A 22,402-nucleotide genomic window follows, 5' to 3' on the forward strand; every position below is an offset into this window, starting at 1 on the left:
TTTCACATTTTTTGTCATTTGTTTTTTTCCTCTTTTAGAAGTTTTACATTTATTAATAAAATGTGTTTTTTAGAATGAAAAGTGTTCAAGATCAGTCTGCTTATTTACTGTTCATTTGTGTATCAAAAGTGAGAAACCCTGTGTTTGTATTTCAGTAGCTCAATCACTTCGATAATGCTTCAAAGACCTAAGTAACTGTTATTTGGAATAAATTGATATCCTGAACTGCTATCGGATAGTTTAGTTCTTGAATAATCTTGAATAGAACTGCTTACGTTTCCAGTATACTTGTTGGATTATATTATTTTTTGCACCAATAAATCTCTGCAAAATATATTCCTTTGGGGGTTCTGAATTTTCAAGAGAGAATTATCTCTCTTCTGTTTTTAGCTAAAACCGATGCTGCCACACAGCACTAGGGTCTGCTCTTGTGTGAGCTGTACTTGTGGCGGCCCGGACCTGTCTGCAGAACTTTGGCAAACTCTTTATTATCTTAGAAATAGGGAGCTTGTTCTTAAAGCACAGTGTTGACTGACATTTTATATTTAGTTTTAAGGAGTGTAGGGTAGTTCCTGAATGCTTCAGTGAGGCTTGGTAATGGATAGTAACTAAAATATTTAGTTCAACATGCAGGAAGGGATAGGAAACAGCAGTAAACTGGATCTTGGCCTAGTATTTATATACACATTTGTTACGCAGTGTGACAACCCCTTCTTCAGCATAATTTCAGCAGAGTCCTTTCCAATCCCCTTGAGTTTGTGAAGCCTAGGAGTGCATCTTGGCTTTCTTGAACAGAGTCATTTTGTATGGGGGTGTGAGAGACAATTAATTGTAGTAAGCAGTGAAATACAATATTTATGGTGTGTGGAATGGGCCAGCTCCTGGTGTGAGCTCTGATTTTTCTAATGCATAACTTCTGTCTTCTCCCCTTCTCTAGAGAATCCATCTGAGGCTGACTTGTGGCTTCTGAACAGCTGCACCGTGAAAAACCCAGCAGAAGACCATTTCAGAAACTCAATCAAGTAAGACCTCCAGCCCTTTAAAGAGAATGGTTTCCTTTTTGTCAGAATGACGGTCACTAGTTATTAGAAAGGATAATGCTGCTCAGTGGTTTACGATGACTCAAGCTTTGGAAAACAATGCAGAATGCATTGCTCTTTGAATGTGTGTGGTTTTAGAAGTGCAAGGCCCTCAACTAAAGTATACATTTTTTTTTTATCCACAGTAAGCTGGATTTGGTAATGATTTATGTTTCTCATAAGAAGCCTTCCATAAATTCAAAAGAACATGCATAGATGAGAGACTTAATATTCAGGTACACTGTTAATAAGGGTGTCATTTTGCTTTTATTTTTACTGATCATTAAGTGACTAATTAAACTGAGAGGATGCAGCCTGAGGCAATTCTGATTTTTGTCTAAAACCTGTCACTTCCAATCTGATTCCATTAATCTTCATCAGGATTACTTTGCCTTCAAGGCAGACACAGAAGGGACTGGTGCAAGCTGATAGAGCTGGGTGAGAGGGAGGAAATGAGTGGCCTCTTTTTTCCACAAAACACGACTGTTTTTACTGCATTTCAGTGTGAGGCACCCCTAAAAGCCTGTAGTTCTCAGTAAGCTCTTGCTGAGTGACAAATTTAGTCCGTATTCATATTTGCATGTAGTAAATATAATCACAGCAAAATAATAAAGTAGGAGTAGCTCAACTTGGAGGGTTTTTAATCTTGATTCACCATAAAAGATTTTTTTGAGACTGCAAAACCAAAGTTGTTAAACACAGACATGAAAAAACAGACTAAACCATTACGTCTTTTATTTCTGTACTGATGGAAAAGTTACAGATTGCTTCCTCAGCTGGTATATATATGTATAATTTGATGGATGTTTTCTTTTATTATAGATTTAACGCACACATATTCAGTTTTCATAACACATAAAATTTCACCCCACAGGAGAAGGCTATCACGAGAAGAATGCTTTATTTTGAATGTTTGATTGAAGACTGAGTATATTTTGTTTAATTGGGCAATTCTTCTGAAAATGCCAAAAAAGCTAAAAAAATATTACCTGTTTGCTATTGTCTGGAAGCAAGTTTCTGGGCTACTAACAATCCTGGCTTCTTAAACTCTATGGCCTCCTTTTTCACTGCCTTCTTGATGTCATAATAAAAAAGGGAGAGACTCCTAATGAGTCCTGTACTGTTTGTCTTTCATTCAAACATATCAGGCAGCAGACATTTTAAATTTAAAGTCAGACTCCGATTCCATTTCTTTAGAATTGAAATGTTCTAGTAGGTTAATGAAGTGCTTCGTTTTCCAGACAGAGTTTTCATCTTGCCTTTTGGTCTCCAACACAAAGTGTTTGATCTCCTGTATGGCAGGACAACCAAAGGCAAGAGGGCGTGGTTTTCATTTGTCTTGTTCCACATGGCTACCATACAACAGCTGCGATGTGTATTAAATCCCCTTGAACTCCTTATTCACACTAGGGTAATTTGATTATGTTTTTGTACACTGCTTATTTTCAACTATTTCCTATGTAAATTATTAAAATGTTCGGATGGCAGCATGCATTCCTTTGAGAGCAGAGAACACTACCTCATTTGCATAAAAACTGTCAGATTAAACCAGAAACTGTTTTGCATTTTTATTATTTTTCTTTCATCTGGGCACACACGAAGGTGAAATATGCCTTTCATGCAAGAGGCGGGGGGTCACAAGGAGACACTGAGGAAAGTTGAGCAGTGGGAGCGAAATGGTATTGCTCCCCTGAAACAGCGATGATTTATAGAACTTAAGGTCTGTGTAGGGGTTTTAACCCTTTCATATCTTTGGAAAGTACCTTATCTTATCTCTAAAACAGCACTTTGACACAGCAGTTTAACACAGTATTTTGATACGTGTGGGTATCAAAAATAAAACCAATACATGCAGGACGAAAAATCATTTGCTTTCTGTGATAACATAATGTTCTTCTAGATATTGTGGAAATAAAATAGAAAAGCAAATTGATATGTAGTTAAAAGTGTAAAATTAAAATCAAAAGATGTTACCGTAAAACAGTACAATGCACTAGTGGACTCTCATTTAAAATTGTTTAAATTCTCGTTTAAAAGTTTGGTCATCAAATTAGAGAAAAAGATATTGCGTCGCAGGAATCAGTCCAGAGAAGAGGGACCAGATAATTTCCATGCTTAAAGGAATCAGCTGAATCTTTTTGAACTTGAGCAGAGATGGCTAAAAGGCTACAGGATTCAAGTGCAAAATTCAAAATCTTAAAAGGTATTAACAAAATATTCCATTTGAACTGTGAAAAACACGTGGAAGTGCATTTAAATCTCAGAACAGACAGCACATCTTTACATAAAGAGATGCAGGAGTCTGGAACAAGCAACCTAGCCATCTTGTTGAATCCAATACCCTGCGTTTTCTAGCCATAAAATAAACTAGATGGACCAAATGTTGTCCTTTTGGTGGTGTTGCTTACATAAACAAATAAAAGTGAAATCTCTGAATGATAATGCTGTTATATAATGGTTCAGTCTGCCCCCCCCCTTCCCCATTGTTCATTCAAATTGGAAATTAAAACACTTTATTTTAATGAAAAGATACTTTCGTGTAATAAATAATCTGTCATCTTCGATCCATTTGAGGTATTTAAATTGTTTTTATAATTATTATTATTTGTGGTTTGCATTTGTTGTAGAATCTGTCACAAGACAAAATACACCTGCTATAGAACTGAAGTATTTTTTTTATTGTGACCTTTGTGATATTTATGAATTTAACATCAAACTAATTATTAGCAATTTAGTTTGCAGATATTTTAAATTGACCCTTGAGACCCCTTTGTTCTTGCGATTACTGATCATTTGTCTAGTTTATTGTTGAATTAAAAATATTGTGTTTTTGTTATCCAAAACAGTGATGCTAACTGTCTTATTCTGAAACAAATCTTTAATTTGTACACTGAAGACAATCTTGATGAATGTGATACACTTTAATAATATTGTCAAACTGCTTCCATGCATGGGACAGTGTCATAAAAGTTGCAATTAACTTTCCTCAACATTATATGGAATATGTTATCAAATAAGAGATTCTAACTGACTGCAGAAAATTATCGTAAAGTGATTTATTTTTCATCATATGCTGTAGTAATAAAAAATATTTTGTGCCTTAATTTGATTGCAGACAGCCAAGCAAAACATTTCTTGAAAGTAGAAGAATAAAATAAGAAGCTGAATATTGCAACATAAAACCTACAAACATTACATTTAGATTTGATAGTTAAGTTGCTGAAAAGGCCATCAGGAAATTACTATCTGAATTTGTTTAAAGTTAAACATTTTGTAGCTTTAATGAAATGGGAGTTTCAAGGGTTTTCAGTTTTTTAATCAAAGATTTTGATATTTTTGTACATTCTTTTGCATCTCACGAGTAATACAAATTGACTTAAAACTAAGCTGTGCAATCTTCTTAATCCTGATGAATATGCAAATAATATTGAATTCTTAGGAATAATAGGACCTTTTCAGAAATGCTCAGTTCAATACTTTGAATAGAATTTCCATAAAGAGCAGCTCCACAACAGATCACAAAACATCCTGCTCTAATGCAAATGCAATTAATGCTGTATTCAGCTGTATGTCTTACTTCTTCCACCAGACACACTTCAGCTTACTTATTTGAACTGTGATTGTCATTGCTGTCTATTAGTCTGATGTGCAGCAGTTGATAAGTAGTTACTTCCTTTTACATACTAAATAAATATGCCGTGTCTCAACAGAATGAAATAAACATCCTCAAATCTGGTGTCAGAAATCTACTGACTGCTGCGTGCTGCGCTGTGTGCAGGTTCTGCTTTTATCCAGGAGGCAAATGGCAGCACTTCCCAAACCTTATTAAACAAGTTTTCAACAAAGTAAGAACAAAAACAACAGACAGCAGTGGCAATTCACAGAAGTACAGCTTCCACTCTCTACCAGTCTCTCATCAGCATTCCCGTTGTCTGTCTGAAAGCTCTTTTATATGCTCCAGACTCCTCCCTGACTTTGCCAAACAGAAGGTTCCTCTTTCATGTCCAAATATTCACCAGCCTTTCTATTTATCCTATGAAGATGTTTCCATTTGTGACCTTTAAACAGTTGAAAATTGTTTTCATTGTGTGTCCCATCACAAAACACTTAAGGGATTCTCACCAATAGGTAAAGTTCTTGCATGCATGAAAGATAAAAAAAAAAGTGATATAAGGACAATTAATGTTTTTTTCTAGCAAACTGATCAATCACATCTTGAACAAAACATATACTTCAGACATTGATTTCTACGTAGAAGAGCATTTTACTTTTAAAATCGAGGTTATTCAGTGTTAAACCTATAGACTGTAAGTACCATCACTACCTTTGCCATATATTTCTTCTTTCAATTTATCCTGTCATCAAAATATCTTATACTAGGTTTATATTGATATTTGACCATCAGTGTTTTGTTATACTATATTATATTCCGCTTCTTAGCTGACTTGCTAAAACACTTCTTTAAAGACATTTCTTTATTTAAAGATAAACAGTACTGTCTAAATGACTTGTAACCTTTTACAGTCTTCTGTCATAGCCTATTACTCTGCAGTGAGAGTGAGATACTCATTCCTCCACTTTGTATTAAGATACGTGCTTGTGTTATAAGTATGTATACTAAGGTATGTCATTATGGTACAGTATATTACAACAAAGAAGACCACTGATTATTCTTTGTTATTAAGATTGAGAGAGTTCTCTATATCTACTGTATATCTGCTTTTTCAAAGTTTCACCTTATGCTCTGGTGCAGTGGTAAGTAATGACCTGATGGTTTTTGATTTGTAAAAGATAAAGTTTAAAAAGAAACACAATGCCCTCAAAAAGATACAAACTCTCTATGGTCTGATATGATATATTATGTATTTTCCAGTGTTTCTTGCACAGTTCAAAATTGTTTGTTAACTTGCAAATGTATAGAGCATTAGTTTTAATTTAGACTAATCCCCCACGATTCAAGATCTATATTTTGAAGAAGGGAGAAAATTTACCTGCAAAGGTCTGGAACATTATTACCAAAATCTAGATTGCAGTAGTGTGCAGTTGTCTTCCTTTTTTCCTGGAGGAATCATGTGCCACTTCACCATGTATGTGGAAGACACAATAAGGCCTAATGATTGAATGGAAATATGCACAGCAAAAAATGCAGTCCTGATTAATGTCCTGTAGCAGTATGTCGGACGATCTTTTTCATGTTTAAATTCCTGTTCTAATTGTTGATGCTTATATGGCAGCTATGTATTAAACATATTTAGTATGTGACTAGTAGTCATTTTGTGACCTCATGATCTGAATTGTTTCCATTCTTATTCATGAATCACTATTGTGTTCCAATATTTCAATCAGTTCGTGTATCTTGAATATCCTTGTCAAAGTTCTCCTTAATGCAAAAATCGAAGGTACAGTCACTGACATGAACGCAGACATTCTTATCTATGGTGTATATGTGTATCTATAGTACTTTCAAAAATTCCACCTTTTAGTGGCACTGTCCTTGGTTAAAGGAAATTTCTTTATATAACTGAGTTTATAGAACCATGAAAGAGATTTCAGGATAGAATATTTTGTATTGTGCAGTTATGTTAGAACTATTGAAGTTCATTGCTGCCTCTGCTGATGCTGCTAGAACTGCACCCAGCTGTTCAGGTTCAGAATCAGAATAAAATAGAGAGCTCAGAAAGACCGTAAACATGAGAGCCCTACACACAATTACCAAGATAATGAAAGAGAACATTATGTACCAGACTGCATCTCTGATCCAGATGAAACCCACGCATTTTTAAAAGGAGCCTGGACAAGAGCCCTGTTAAAAACTAGTCCTGTTGATCTTATATCTGGGCTATGCTGCATATTAGATAAGGTACTTCAGATTCAAGTACTGCACGAGGAAATGCTAATCAATTTTCATGATGGAGTGATCAGCATTATTGGCTACCAGATCTATTTCAGTATTTAGTGTACAGTGTTTGATGTTGGTCAAATGTCTTGACTACATTAAGAAGAGTTTTGATGACAAGAGCAGGATAAAGGATTTTGACAGTTAACACTGTCTTGCTGTCTCCCTGAGAAGCTGAAACCATTTGATATCAACAATCATAAGAGTATGAAACACATCATTGGCTTATTCTGTTAAAATTTTTAAAAGCACTCAGAGAAATGTGTTAAGGTCTTAAAACCTCATGTGTTGCACTTTAACCATGTGGAAACAGTCCTCGGCTTTTTGGGAGCATTCACAGTTGGAAATTCTTTGTGATTCCAGTAGAGGGCAGTGGCTATAGATCTAACATTAATTGCTGATATACAGTACTTAGAAACAGTACATGTTTAACAGGCTGCCTCTCACCTTAAATGTTGTTTAAAAGTTTAACAAAGTAAAATTTAATTATTATAAGAGCATGAGAAGAATGGCTGAAGTGGAAAGTTAAATTCAAGTCGGGTGTTTTGTATCTTGTATCCTGAAATGGGACTGCATTTTTCCTTATCGATACACTTGCTGGTGGGCTACTGGATAATCTGAATGCTATCTTTAAGAGGAAAGAAAATAAAGGGTTATTGGTACTATTCTCACAGCAACATCTTAAGAAAAATCAGCACGGGAAGCCTTAATGGGATATGAAATGTCCTGTAGATCTGCTCTAGCTCATAGTTAAATACTGCCAGACCACAAGAAGGTAACACCTCTCCATGGGTAGGCATTCTTGAAAGTGCCTTTTTATACAGTATCTGTAGTTTTCAGCAACACTTGAAAACTTTTTATAGCCTAATTATTTGGATTTCTTAAAATATTTTCACATTTTATTTATAATTAACCAATTTATGTATTTATGAAAGATTAATGGATATTGATAACAAACTATATAAAGATCTGATCATGCCTGTGCTGATAATACTTTCTTAAAATACATTTTTGTCCCATTGAAAATTGTTAACATTTGACTCATGGTCAGTCAAATATGGTGAAACCTGAATAGCCTACAGTTTCCTTAAAAAAAATGTGGAGTAACACCAATTATTATTTTGATCCACCTCTTAGAATCACAATGATTAAATCACAGTTTTGCTATTTCCCACAGAAAGTAGACTTCGACTGGTGTGATACACTTCTCACTAAATACTTTTCAAGGTCACAGGTGCCCAGCAAGTCCAAGGATTCACTGCTGCATGGCAAGTGAAAATACCCTGGCTGACTGAAGCTCTCCCAGGCCCTGGTGCTGCTTAGCCAACTGTGACTGTGCTGCCTGGGGAGTGACAGTCAGTTAATGACATAGCTGAGACTCAAACCCATAATGTCTAGACTGGGTTTTGCCACATGAGAGTCTCAGCCTAGAGGCTTATTAATACTCAGTACCAGAAGACCAGTACAGCAAGGTTATGTTGTGGAAAACTTCTGCATTTCACATAAGTTAATCTAAGGTTCTTAGTACCCCAGTAAGTTGGCTAGAGACAGTTTTTACCAGACAGTTCATGTGGGTGCACTTGGTTTTAGGAAAGATAGCAGTTTCCTAGTTTAAATTAAGTACCTTTAACTGAAAGGTGTGAAACCACTCTCGGTGAGTGACCTGCCTTTGAAGGTTTTGGCATGATGCCAGGGGCTTTCAGCAGAATATTTTATTTTTATCAGTCTTCTCATATTTGCAAGAGTATCTATGGTGGGTGGTGCAGATTTTAAGGCATGTAAATAAGTTTTAAATGTGTTTATTGAATGAGAAGACCTTCCAAGATGACATATCCACTTAAAGTATTGAATCTCTCTATAATGTGGAATGTTTAAGCATGATAAATTACTTTCAAATTATAACATCACCCTTTCCTATCCTGGAATCCTGTGTGTTCCACCCTTGAACAAAGCGGTTTGACATAAGAAGCCTTACTGATGAATATTAAGATGCTTTTTAACATCTACTATCACTGGACTAAGAATGAAGAGATATGAATGAAGAGGTCTGAAGTTTAGACCAGTCTCGTCCCAATGATCTCATGCTTTATCAGGCTAGAAAGACTTACAAGTCTATGGACTTAACATTTAGTTTAAGTCTTAGAAGACTACATGGTGTTATGCACAAACATTAGATTTTCATTATCCACTGAGCTACTTCATTTTCTCTGTCACAGACACATACATGTATACACATAGTGTATGTATCTGTATATGTATCAGTAGAAAGTAATGTGTATATATTGTCAGATTGATATCACAGTTGGTTCTTATATATGTGTACGTGTTCCGTAATGCCAAGTGCAGGTTACTCATAAGACATTAAGGATGCCGAAGTTTTGATCTTTCAAATCAGGAATTTTAGAAGTATTATAAAATCACTTTAATTCATCTATCAACAACAGCATTTTCTTTTTGCTGTGGCAAAATCCTTTAACCTTAGAGAATCAGAAAATCAGGAACAAAATAATTTTGGACAGTACTGCTTACAGTTACAGGAATTCACAATTATCCAAGATTCGTATTCACTAATTCATGAGAAGCCTTGCACGTTTTTATTTGTACAGTAGGTGCTGTTGAAAACATAAACAGGCTTTTGGCTTTACTCAGAGTTCCATTTATGTAAGAAACGTTTGTGAAAACCTTCTGTTAGGTTTCCATCCATTCATGCAGAAAAGGTTGGTAGAGGGCTCATTTTAAGCTACTGGTACTTCATTCTTTGCACATTTGTGCTATAAAAATGTGGACATAACTAGCATCTTTCCTGTATTTAGGATTTTGGGTTATAAAATAATCCTTTATATTTCAGTCACTGAATGTGTGCAGCTCTTTCTGTTGCCTGACATGTTAGATTCTGCAGATATATTGTACCTTGAAAAGGATGTTCTGACAGCTTGTCTCTGGAAAAGCATTATACGGTATATTTATCTGAAATATTTATAAGACTGGCTTCTCTGTGATACCACTTCCCATTCACTGGGGTCTCCTTTCAGCTGCTGCTGTAAAGTTGCAATAATACAAGCAAACCTGACAATCATGCAGAAATAAATGAGTTGAGGGGCTTAAGCAAGTGTACTGGGGTTTAAATAGTCTTTTATCACTCATTTAAAAAGCTAGAAAGAAAACAATATTTATTACTTTTGGAGAAAGGGGACTTCAGTGCACCAATGGTGTACAGCAGAAAAAAGAAATTTTGCCTTAATGAGATCTAATTTTTGGTGCAAGCAGGGACCATAGAAAAGCATCCCATAGTTTTATGAGGTTGGTTTTCAATGAGGTATAATTTAATTTGCTTGGAAAGAAAGGTAATAATGAAGCTGAACACTATTAATGATGGGGGATGTGAAGTGAACAATCACATTGTCTTCCATTCTCCCTGGGAAGAGTTTATTGCTCTGTGTTTACCAGTAATTGCAGCATGTCTAAACCACTGCTTTGCTTGATGGAGGTCTTTCAGGAAAGGTTATTCACTCTCCACGAGGAACTCTAGCATCCCCTTAAGAGATTTCAGCTGGTAGGAGTAAAAACAGAATAATAAAACTGACCGTTAGTCAGCACAGTTATTTGACTGTTGGAAGTCAGATGGCAGTCTTGTTTCATGTCAGTCACCGGTCGGGAATGGAAATGTGGTGTGACACAGACTTGGCATTATACCCATCATCTAACTCTTTAATTGAAAATCTTCAGTAATATGCTGAAGAACACTTAAATCTTCAAATGTCCTTTACATAGGTATTTGCATTTGAAATTAATTTAAGGAAACTAAAAAATAAAGCAAGAACTTTTTGTTAAACAAAAAAGTGTATTATGGGCTTGTAATTGAATTTAAATTGTAAAACATATGGGGAAGGGATGTCCATTTTCATTGTTAAAAGAGTGAAATATTGGAAACTATTTTATTGTTTTAATATCACATTTTCCATTCGTTTTATTTGTTGGCTATTTAGTTACTTTTTATATTTAAAATTAGTCAAATAGTCTAGATCTTATTTCTGACTTAATTTGTATCCAATTTAACATGATTCAATTGAACATAGAATTATTTTTTGTAATAAACATTAATTAATTTTCCCTACAAAATACTTCATAATGTAAATCTTTTATGGTTTAATTATACTTGATTGAATGCTTGAATGGGCTGTTAATTAGCATTTACATTTTCATGTCTCTCAACTGAACTGTTGCTGGCATTCAAAGACTGTAGAGAAGATTTAATCTTTGATGGAGGTGAGATATGTCATATCATAGTTTTGTTGTGATTTTTTTGGGGGTGAGATAATATATAACACAACAAAAAATAAAATGTTCTCCCTAAGTTTTCCCTAAGCTACATGCATTGACACTTGGTAACCTTGATCATCCTGCATAAAAAATATACAGGTACTCAGGCACTTGATTTCCTGAATTTCCTTTCAATGAATGGTCTGCTTTTGACATTGATGCACTGGATTCAACTACATAGGATCTTGAATGTGGAACAAATGAAGTAACTAGAGAGACTCACAAGCATGTTCCAGTTCTAATTTTGGTTTTGCTATCCAATGAAATTAGGCCCTAATTCCATATGTTCTAATATCATCCACAGATTTCCATTCAAAGCAACCAATGGTCTTTTCAGCATCTAAAAAAGCATTATGGATTTAGATTTATTGTCAGTGGTGATATGAATAATATGAAGGAGAAGGTGGCTATTATCTGTCATCAGCTGGATTCTTGTAAATCCTGTTTGATCATGACAATTCAGTTTGGACATGTAAGTCTCGAGTCTTTGTGCAATTACTTTGGGCTATACCTTAGTGTCCAGATTTATTAGGGGCAGGCAGAGGGTGATAGCTAGCACATGCAGAGGGGTCCTTATCCTTTTTCATTAATAATGAAATAATAGGATCCACCCCTCTCCATCATCTCAAGTAGTAAGGGCCCCAGCTGATCCCCAAAAGCATGAAAAAACTTATAAGTTAACAACCACCAGGGACTCATCTTTATTCATGGTCTGTAGTACATCTTCTCACTCTGAGAAAGCTACCACACAGAGAGACTGCAGCTGAAGGCCTTTGCCAAAACATTTATTTTTGTCACTGTCATGTGGAATGGCAGAGCTTTATGATTTTGAAAGTGGCAGAATTTGGGATTGATTATAAGCAGGTCAGAAACCCTCAACGTAGAGGGGATATTTGCAAAGCTTTCATTACAGCAGAGGTTGGTCAGGTACCAACAAGCTGGTAATTCTATCTAGTCCAGTCTGTAAAGAAGTCTGCCTTGCATCAATGGATGGCACTCGAAGAATGCTAGTTCAGATTATAGTTCTTTAATTTTTTGCAAAAGGGATTGAGATTAGAAACAAATGGTGTAGTAGTAGACCTTCTGATCAAGCCCTTTATTGCATCCAATAAAATGACAGTCCCTTAGCACAAGTTAGAATAGTTTAGATTGAAATGTCAGGCTAAATGATTCGTTGTGTAATAGAGTAGTATTAAATTCAGATTTTGTGGCTTTATTGGGAATATTTGCAAATATTAGGTTAGAGTACATTGTGCTGTGGTCTGAAAGATCTCTTCATAAAATGTCCACATTGCGAAATTGAGAGAAAAGATTTTGATGTAAAAATGAAATTGAAGTTTAAAGAAAACATTTTTGTCTGAATGGAAATGTAAGATTTTTGTTCAACAGGGCTCACAGATCTATGTTAATAAATTTGTTTTTTTTAAGAGAGGTCTGATAACAGTTTGATCAGAACACAAATATGAGTTGAAACTCATAAACTGAAATTTGTTTAAAAAAATACAATTCTCCCTTTTCCCTACACACAAAATGGAAAGCAGAGAGAAATGAAGGACAGTGCTGTTCTCCATACTTTATCTTATCCTTATTGGTTGATCCAAGGCATTTGTGCTCCGTGATGCTAAAAGTGATTCTATGGGCAGTGAGAGTTTGCTAGATCTCCGCTAACAGTACCACTCCTACAGAATGTTTCCTCCACAATAGATTTCTTTAGACAACATGGAGGGGACAACAAGGGGAAGTTTTTCATCCTTCCCAGTCGTCATTGTTAACTGGGGAGTTAAAGTGAGCGGGATTCTGCAGGATGCTGGGATGAGACGAAATTAAGAGGCAAGTGACCATCTTGCCAAGGGTGTCACATAATCCCTTATTATGACTTTGCACTTAATATTTAGGGAGGGTTGCACAATTTTTCTTTATTATGTTTTGGCAGCACATTCCTCATTGGTTGAGCACCTTCATGCCTACAGATTCTTTTCTGATACCTTTGTTTGAGACCTGACTTTTTAAATTTAAATTCTGAAAACAATTTGTCCATTTGCTAGGTTACATGTCTAAACAAAAACCGAAAGCCTGAGAGTAAAGGACACTTAGGAAAACATTAAGAGAAAATAGACTTAATTCAGTGAATTTCATTAAGCAGACAAAAATGCATATGCAGCACTCCCCTTGGAAATAACTGTAATGGTATGTTATTAATTTTTGAAACATATACAGAATTTCATGAACATGTTTAAATTGTTAAACACCTTGTTTTTCACACCACTTTTATGCATATAAAATGACATAAGATTTTGAATGTAATTACCTTGTTTGGTTTCCTCATTGTTTATTTTAAAATTAGGAAAAGGAAATTCAGGTAATTTTAAAAGTTTAAACAATGAGTTGGTTTAGATATTAATCCAGTATTGTCACTTAGTGGGAAATGGAGGCAGCACAGTGGCCAGGCATTTTTAGCGTTACTGCCTCACAGCTCTTTTGGTCCTGGATTAAATTCTGGACTATGTTGCTTTCAGTATGGTTAACATGCTAACCCCATCTCTGTGTGGATTTTCTCTGGTTTCCTCCCACTTTTAGCTACTGCTTATGTCCTGCAATGAGCTGGTTTCCCATCCAGGGTAATCTTCCATCTTGTACCCTCTGTTTCCCAGATAGGGTCTCAGGTTTCCAGAGCCTTACCAAGAATAAGTATTTTTCTTCTAAAGGATTGTAATTGGTTTAAAGAAATGAAATGAAATAATTAAAGAATAGCATTGTAGTTTTTATTGTTAATTTGCCTTCTTGTTATTCTTGTACAGTATTCTCTGACATTTAACCTTCCTCATAAAAAGGGTCTAGAGGAAGTATTACATCAAATAAATCTAAATTTACTAATTTAAATGGAAATCACATAGTCTAAAATAAATGACAAAATAGCTCATTATAAATATAATCCTTTATTTTTTTCCAAAAACGTTTAACAGTTCACATAGCATTGCCTACAGTCAGTAGAATTTGCCATTCTTTACATCATCAGCGTGCAGATCAGTAGACAACACAACGGAGGATAGAACAATAGTTGTACTTAATGTATGCATACAGTGCCTTCAGAAAGTATTCTCCTCCTTGAATTTTTTTGCATTTTATTCCTGTTACACCCCCCAAGTCAATACTTTTTATATAGTCCTTTAGCAGCAATTACAGCCGTGGGTCTTCTTGGGTATATCTGTATGAGCTTTGCACATTTAGATTGTGGAATTTTTGCCCATTCTTCAGTGCAAATTTGCTCCAGCTCTGCCAAATTAGATGGAGAGCATCAGTGGATAGCAATTTTCAGGTCATACCACAGATTTTCAATTGGATTCAACTCTAGGCTCTGGCTCGGCCATTCCAGAATACTCACATTTTTTCTAGCCGTTCCTTGATTTTTGCCGTGTGCTTTGGGTCATTGTCCTGCTGGAAAATGAATCTTCACCCTAAACGCAGATCTCTGGCTGACTGAAACAGGATCTCCTCAAGGATTTGCCTGTATTTGACTCCATCCATGTTGCCCTTGATGGCAACGAGCTTTCCAGTTCCTTCTGCTGAAAAGCGGCCCCAGAGCATGATGCTGCCACCACCATGCTTGACGGTAGGGATGATGTTACCTGGGTGTTGGGCTGTATTTGGTTTGCGCTAAACATAGCGCTTTGTTTTCAGGCCAAAGAGCTCAACTGTAGTCTCATCAGACCACAAAATTTTCTTCCAAAAGGTTTCAGGTTTTGTCACATGGCTTCTAACAAGCTCCAGGCATGACTTAATGTTGGCCTTTCTCAGAAGTGGCCAAGGGTGTACCTTGTTAATGTATTTAGTGTGATCTCTCAAGATAATTGAATACCTCACCCAATTTAGGTTGTTAAAAAAAGGGGGTGAATACTTGGTGAATTACTTAATATCAATTAAGTAATTTTCAGATTAGTATAATTCTGAAGACTTCTAAATGCTTTATTTCATTTTAACATTATAGAGAATTACTTCTACAGGAGTGGAAAACAATATACATTAATTTGACTTTGCAACACAGCAGAATGAGAAATAATCAATGGGGGGGATACTTTCTGAAGGCACTGTAAGTACTTAATGTATCTACATCCAGGTGGATGCTGCACATTGGTGGTGGTGGAGGGGAGTCCCTATTACCTGAAAAGCGCTATATAAATGTAAGCAATTATTATTATTATTATTATTATTATTACTACATCTGAACTTGAATCCGAACTTCTGTGTAGCTGAAATTGAGGACAATGTGCAACTCCACCAAGAAAATGTTTAAGTGTATGTTAGCGGGTAGATTAATTAGGTAATTATAATTGATTCTCCCACTTTGTCATTCTCTGTATAATAGCATTCATCATTTTAATTTATATCGTAAAAATAACTCTACTGTTGTAGTTTAGTTCCAGCTAGCTCCTACTTGTTTGCTTTTGGTGGCTATAGAAATGGCAGTTTTGGTGTGTTGGGCTTTGAAGGTTAATTGCCAGTGAATTGTGTTTCTAGAGCAAATGATTTTATATTCTTTGGTTACTCGCACTAATTAGCTTTACACATTTAGGCAGTTTAGAACAATGATATCACGATAAGCTACAGCAGTGAATGATTTGAAGAAATAATACTTCATTAATTAAGATGCATACTGAGGCAACAGAAATGATTCTGATTGCAAAATAAATTTGCTCACAGTGTTAAAGTAGGTATATCTTAGCACAGAAATTCATTTTATAAAAAAAGCCCTCCATGTGGAATTTTAGAACTAAAAGCTACAAAATACCTTTGATAGAAAATAATTGGAGTACACTGTTCCTAGGCAAGCAGCTGTAATACTCCCTGTATTGTAAGGTGCTCTGGAAAATGAGTCATCTATTTGAATTGAAGTACTGTAGATTATCTGAAATAGCAAAACTTTCCAAATATATTTTTCTAACACTTCATGACTGCATCTCTGCTTCATAAATATCTGTCCTAATATAGAACAAGGTTAAGGTTATTTTTAACAAATATGCCAGTTAATTGAATCAATGAAATATCATACTAACTTAAAAAGTACATGATTTAAGTAATATAGTGAAGTGTAGGTTTCAATTTGCTTCACTGCAATTAAGATGTCACTATTTTTTTCATATCTAAACAGCAGGATTGATTAAACAATTTTCTTGAAGATTATGCACTAAAAGTAAATAGATTAAGAACTGCCAAGGAATGACATCTCTATTGCCATTATAATGTGGAATATGGGATATAGTGGCTAGTGGCAACAGGCAAGGTGAAAGAAATTAGAAACAGTTTTAAAGCTAGCCTGAGGCACTTAACTTTGTCTCATGTATACCAGGTCTCTCAGTTCTGTAGTTGAACATCTAAGAGTGTTTGCAGTGGCATATAGGAAAGAAATATATAGAATAAACTTAATGGTACAGTAATATGATGCCTTGTGCTAAACACTGACTTGATTAACATTTGAAGATTTAGTAATATATTAAAGCATCAGATCAGGGATTTGCAGGACTTTGTCTCCTAACAATTGAATGGATTAATTTTCACAGGTGGTAATTCCAAAGACATTTGAAGACATTAAGTGGCTTTCATTTTTATCATTTGGCATGTTTGTAAACTACAGTCCCGTGACAGCGAGAAATGGCTTTCTGAGCAGTACCTATTCATTGTTTAATGCTGAAATCTGATACAATGCCAAAATTAAGTATTTTCAAAGCACGAAGTTAATAATTGCATTCATTTTAGCGTAGCCGCAAATTTAAAGGTAATGTGAAGAATTATAATTAAAATTCCTGTCTCCTGATCAGGCATTCTATTTAAGGATGTTGCTTGAAAGTACTTGTGGCTTCAAAATACATTTACTCACACAGGAGAAAGATTGACACTAACTAAACACTAACATTGACATAAAGGATAAAACTGAAGCTCCAAAGCTTAAAATTAGCATAACATTATGTGATGTATTTGGACACAAGCTGTTACAGGAGTCTCTTTATATATTTATATTGTTTTTTTAAAATGTTGTGAGTATTCTTTTCCTGATCATGTGCTGTTTTGGTGGGTGTGCTTCATAGTGTGCTGAAAACAGTTGGTATATAGAAGTGTTTCTGACCGGTATCACAGTATCAGCTGCCAGTTGTGCTGATAATGCAGGAACTGAAAGAGGTGGAGCTGCTAGATGCATTAGAGTATGAGCAGGTGGAAACTTGCCTGAACAGGATCTGGGTGCCGAAACTGGCTTGGCCTTGGTACGCCCTCACAGCCGCCTGTGCGTGTTGTGTTTTCAGATTCAACCTTCTGATTCAACAGCTACAGGAATAGAAAATGAGTTGGGTTTGCCTGTACGGTCACATCCTGTTTCTTCACTGATTAAGTCATTGCACAAAACCAAATCTGCCTAGGGTTTGATAGAGCGTGTGGGCTACAATTTCTTACTTACCTTTACTTCACTTGTGCACAGTGGTATCTTAACCCTTTTTGTCATAATGTGGTATACAGTTAGGCCCCCGATAAAGTATTTTTAAGTAATAAGTGCTACAATATATTTAGAATCTCTAGTTTTTGCTTTTCTGACTTGAAGTAGTATGGTGAGCAGTTATGGATTCAACCCTTTAAATGCTTGAATATTTTCTTTAAGTCCTATTTGTGCAGGGTTTGTGTGCCTAGTCTCATGTTTAGGCAGGTCTGTATTACAACTGAACTGGAGGCTGTCTGCATGAAATAGATTATGAAGTTTGACATGCATAGGGTGTACTGACCTCTATCACTAGCAGAAATATCAAAACTAGTCTTTCTTTAGTTCTTTAGCAGGGGTTTAAGCATTACTTTAGTAGTAGTGTTTTCAGACTGCCAATCTGCATGTTCAATAGATGCTAAATGGACGTCAGTTTGGAGTTATCCATAAGGTTGGCAGTAGCTTTCTGTGCAATCCATACAGGACAAAAGCAAAGGCAGAGAACGAATACCAAAGGATGAAAAAATATACAGTTCAGATATGCATTAATTTATGTGAGATGTCCTTAGTCCCTAAATCTGAATTGAAAACAGTAGGCATCATTACTGGCTGGTATGTTAAGATTTAAAAGCGTCAATTCTGAAAATATTGGATGTCCTTTAGTATGCTTTGTAATTTTGACCAAGGGGTAGATTATTAATCATCTACCATAGTTGTGGCGTTTAACCTCTGACAGCTTGTTAAAAATCCAGTGTCTCTAGCCCAGTGGGGTGTTGTTAGCTTTGGTGAAACCTGTTCATCTCTTGATTATCTGCCAGCGGGTGAGATCTGGCTTGATTACACTAATAAAGGCTGCATGCTGGAAGCCTTATGTTGGTGCTTAAATTGATCAAGCAGTGCACAGCAAATTGCTGATAAGTTATAAAATCCCTGTCTTCATGTTAGGGCATCTGTGATAAAAAGTAATTGTTTTGTATTTGAAGCAGATCTTTAAAATTAGAAAAGAGCTATGTTCACTTTGTAATTTGTTTTACCTATAGAAACTACATATTTCACATTTTAGTACTGTATGGGTTTATTTTAAATTTTCATAGTTCAGCATTATTCTTCAGATGGGTTCTCTAGCTAGAAAGAGTGAGTGCACATTTATCATGTTACATCCTTACAAAAATATTTCTCCTAATGTCATCTCTTATTAGTTTCCTTTCAGTATCTCACCTTTGTTGGTTCATGATTCAATTATTTTAATAGATATTCAACATTTATACTCATTGGGTTAATTCCAATAAATATAATTTATCATTGGACTACACACAAATGATCTACTGCATAGTCGTTTTACCTCCTTATTATGTCTCTGTGAGGTGTGAGTGACACAAATACTTCAAGGCTTCTAGAACAATAGTATGTAAAGTAGTGCCCCTCAATTCTGTCAATTGTTAAAGAAAGAGATCAGCACACATACGGGAATGGTAGTAATGGAAAAAAGCTAATAATGGGCAGTGTAATTAAATTTAAATTCATCTGCAATCATAATTAGTTTGTAAGAATGATTGTGAATTAATAAGAAAGTGTGCTGCCTTACTAGGTGAATTACAGAAACCTGGAACTATTCCAGTTTTCTGAGCGTGGTATTAATTAAGCAATTGTCTCGTGTTCTGCCATTAAAATTCCACCTCAGACCATGCGAAAAAGCTATGCAGTATGAATAGTGATTTAATTTGAGCATTCACTGATAAAATGTCTGTTAAGATTGTTGTGTTTTGTGCTATTTAATTCATTACTTTGTCTACTGGAAATAGAATGCATCCAGTTAAAAACAAACCGGAGAGCTGTAGCAACTATTAAACATGGGAATGTATTCAACTTATCACCATTTCCTTGATTTGAATAATCAAGTGACTGAATGGTTTGCAAATCATAACACAATTTAATTATGTTATTATAAATGTTTGTAAGCTTAATTCCTGCAGAATGATATACATTAACTTATATAGTCTGTTACGATTTATAAAACTCTCTAAAAACTAAAGTTAATGTATCATCATTCTGGATTGATGTATATATATATAACGCAATATGTAGCATGCTATTGTATGATTTTTACTTCTTGGTAACTGATTTGATTGGAATTCTTTGAACAAGAGTGTTAGAATTAATGATTATCATATTTCATTAATTTTAAATGCATTGGTTCAAGTTTGTTTATCCTTCAACCTGTAACATTCAGTCTATGACATTTACAGGCTCATAATAAGCTGTAATTATAGAACATGTAATTGTTATAGCAGACAAATAACAAATACTCAGCCTCCCATCCTTTTCTTCATATTTACATGTGTAGATTCCCCTAATCCCTTTCTATTTATGCAGAATACATGTAAAACATCCCCTTCTCTGGGAACCCAATATACAGACTGAATTCTCCCTCTGTATTGCACCAATCTTTCTCTTCCCTTCCATAGGGAGCATCATAGACTTTGTTTCAGTTCGGAGTGTTTCTACATGTCTCTAATGCTGTGACATGCAGGTACCTGTTTAGCTTCTTTTTCAGCTATCTGCATCTCCTCTGCCATTTGGAAGAATTAACTGTTGGAGTAAGAAAGGTTCCTGAATTTTGCTACTGTATCTTATTCAGATTTACAGAAATGGTTCCTCTTTATTTTTATCTGAAGCAGAATAATGGCAAATACAATTCAAAATTCCTCATTTCATATTAATTGTATTTTAGTGGCCTTGAATCTGTCTAAATACTATAAAAATACATTGTGCCGTAATGTATTTATTTTAAACGTATTAGCATTGAGTTCAGTTTTTTTTTTCAATTTGCATTTTATGCAAACTGTTTAAACTGTCTGGTCATGCTTTAAAATAACTAATTGTTCTCTGTCTATATATGTAGACCTTCATAGTTTTTACTTGTATGGAAAGAGTTTCTTGTGTGAAAAACTGACATAGTTCATTGTGCATGTGTTTCTTCCTGCAAAACAATTAGTAATTTCACTTTATTAGATCTGGGGATCAGGCTGCAGAACTGAATGCAGTCCTCACTATGTATTGTGAGTTTGTGAAGTATATCATAATGGGCTTAAACTGTGCTATTTAGTCATAAACATCTGGATCTTATTTTGTATTTTACTGATTGTATAATGTAAGTTTATTCAGTAAAAGTGTGATGTATCATGTTTTTCAGAAACTGTATGCATGGCTTGAAAATAAATGAAATTCATAACTTCTAATGTTCTTCTTCTCCAATTCTTATCACTGCATAGTCACGTACAGTCTGCTTCTGGTGATAAGTAAACAGGTTTTTTTTCTGGCAGTGTTAAGACATCATCATCTATAATGTTCTCTGTGCTAGAGGTATTCCCACAAACAATCGTGTCAAATTTAAACTTATCTGTTTTAAAATGAACCATTGGCATGTGTTCATGTGGGCCTTTTTTTGACAAGAATGAACTTGAACTTCAAACTTGATGTAAATACATTGTTTTAAAGACAGTGGTCTGTTTTTCCAGATTTTGATTTTTCAGTTTGGAGTCATTTGGGTAACTTTTTGAACACATGTTTTGAAGGCTGCGTTTTTGATTGGTGTACTAGAAGTCCCCGAGCTAGGGTAAGGGTTTGATTGAGAAGTAGACATTTACTGAATGTTAGGGTTTGAATGAAAGATTGACCTGATAAATGGGAGTCGCTTCTTTTTGGGAGCAGTTTCTTCATTTGTATTTAACAACTATAGTGTACAGTATGTATGACATATATTTAATAAAAAAATATTTGAATGGCCTCAGAATAGCAATGACTTTATGATTTACATGGCTAAAGAATAATAGTCAAGGTCACTCTCTGGACCTGTGTAAAGAAAGTATTGACTGAGGTTTTGGAGTGGAATAGGTTCAGATGGAAAACATACAGTAGAGATCTTAGTTTAGAAAATTGTAAGAACATTTGCAGGGATAAGTGATTTCAGTGCAGTCTTATTTGGATAAGTGAGATCTATAAAAACATACAAAACCTTCTCATCTAATTGAGTGAAAAAATTGAATAAAATGAAAACCTTATTTCTGTATTATAATGTTGCTGTACAGTATTAACTGCGTTGTCTTCTGTATGTTGTTGTGGTTTTGAAATTGAAGTACTGAAGGAAAAAGGGCTACTTGCAGTAGACAAAGGGTTTTTTAGTTGGGAGTCAACAACAGAAATTGCTTATATATATATAAATATAGTTATGAACGTCACAGTATGAAAAAGAAAAGTAAAATATAGGGGGACAGGTGTATTGGGCTTAGGGTCTTGGAATTCTAGGATTCCAGTAGGTTGCAGGCTTAAATCCTTGGAAGGACACTGCTTGTATACCCTTAAGCAAGGTAACTCACTCAAATTGCGCAAGTAAATGTGCCTCTGACATGTTAACATGTGGTATGTTAATATCAGTTCCACAGTGATAGTGCTAAAAGGGTGAAGGGATCTTTTTGTAGTATCCACACAGGTATTCCAGCATCTGTCATTCCTGCTTTTCCTGTTTTGTCTTGCACATTATCCCTGGAAACATAAATGTTATGTTGAAACTGGATTGAATGAATTGGTACCTCAGAATATTTCTTAACTTGATCATGGACTTTTTAAATGTAGACTAGATAGCACATG

General features: G+C 35.0%; 1 protein-coding gene across 2 annotated transcripts in view; it reads left to right on the top strand.

Moving 5' to 3' along the window:
- Positions 1 to 22,402, top strand: part of cdkal1 (CDK5 regulatory subunit associated protein 1-like 1) — a 417,958-nt gene that overhangs the window by 64,438 nt on the left and 331,118 nt on the right. For both annotated transcript variants that reach the window (XM_015357729.2, XM_015357728.2), the window contains exon 4: positions 938 to 1,022. In XM_015357729.2, coding sequence (XP_015213215.1) covers positions 938 to 1,022 — 85 coding nt within the window. The remainder of the gene's footprint in view (positions 1 to 937; positions 1,023 to 22,402) is intronic.

This window comes from Lepisosteus oculatus, chromosome 10, assembly GCF_040954835.1.
Source record: "Lepisosteus oculatus isolate fLepOcu1 chromosome 10, fLepOcu1.hap2, whole genome shotgun sequence".
In the NCBI taxonomy this organism is placed as follows: Eukaryota; Metazoa; Chordata; class Actinopteri; order Semionotiformes; family Lepisosteidae; genus Lepisosteus; species Lepisosteus oculatus.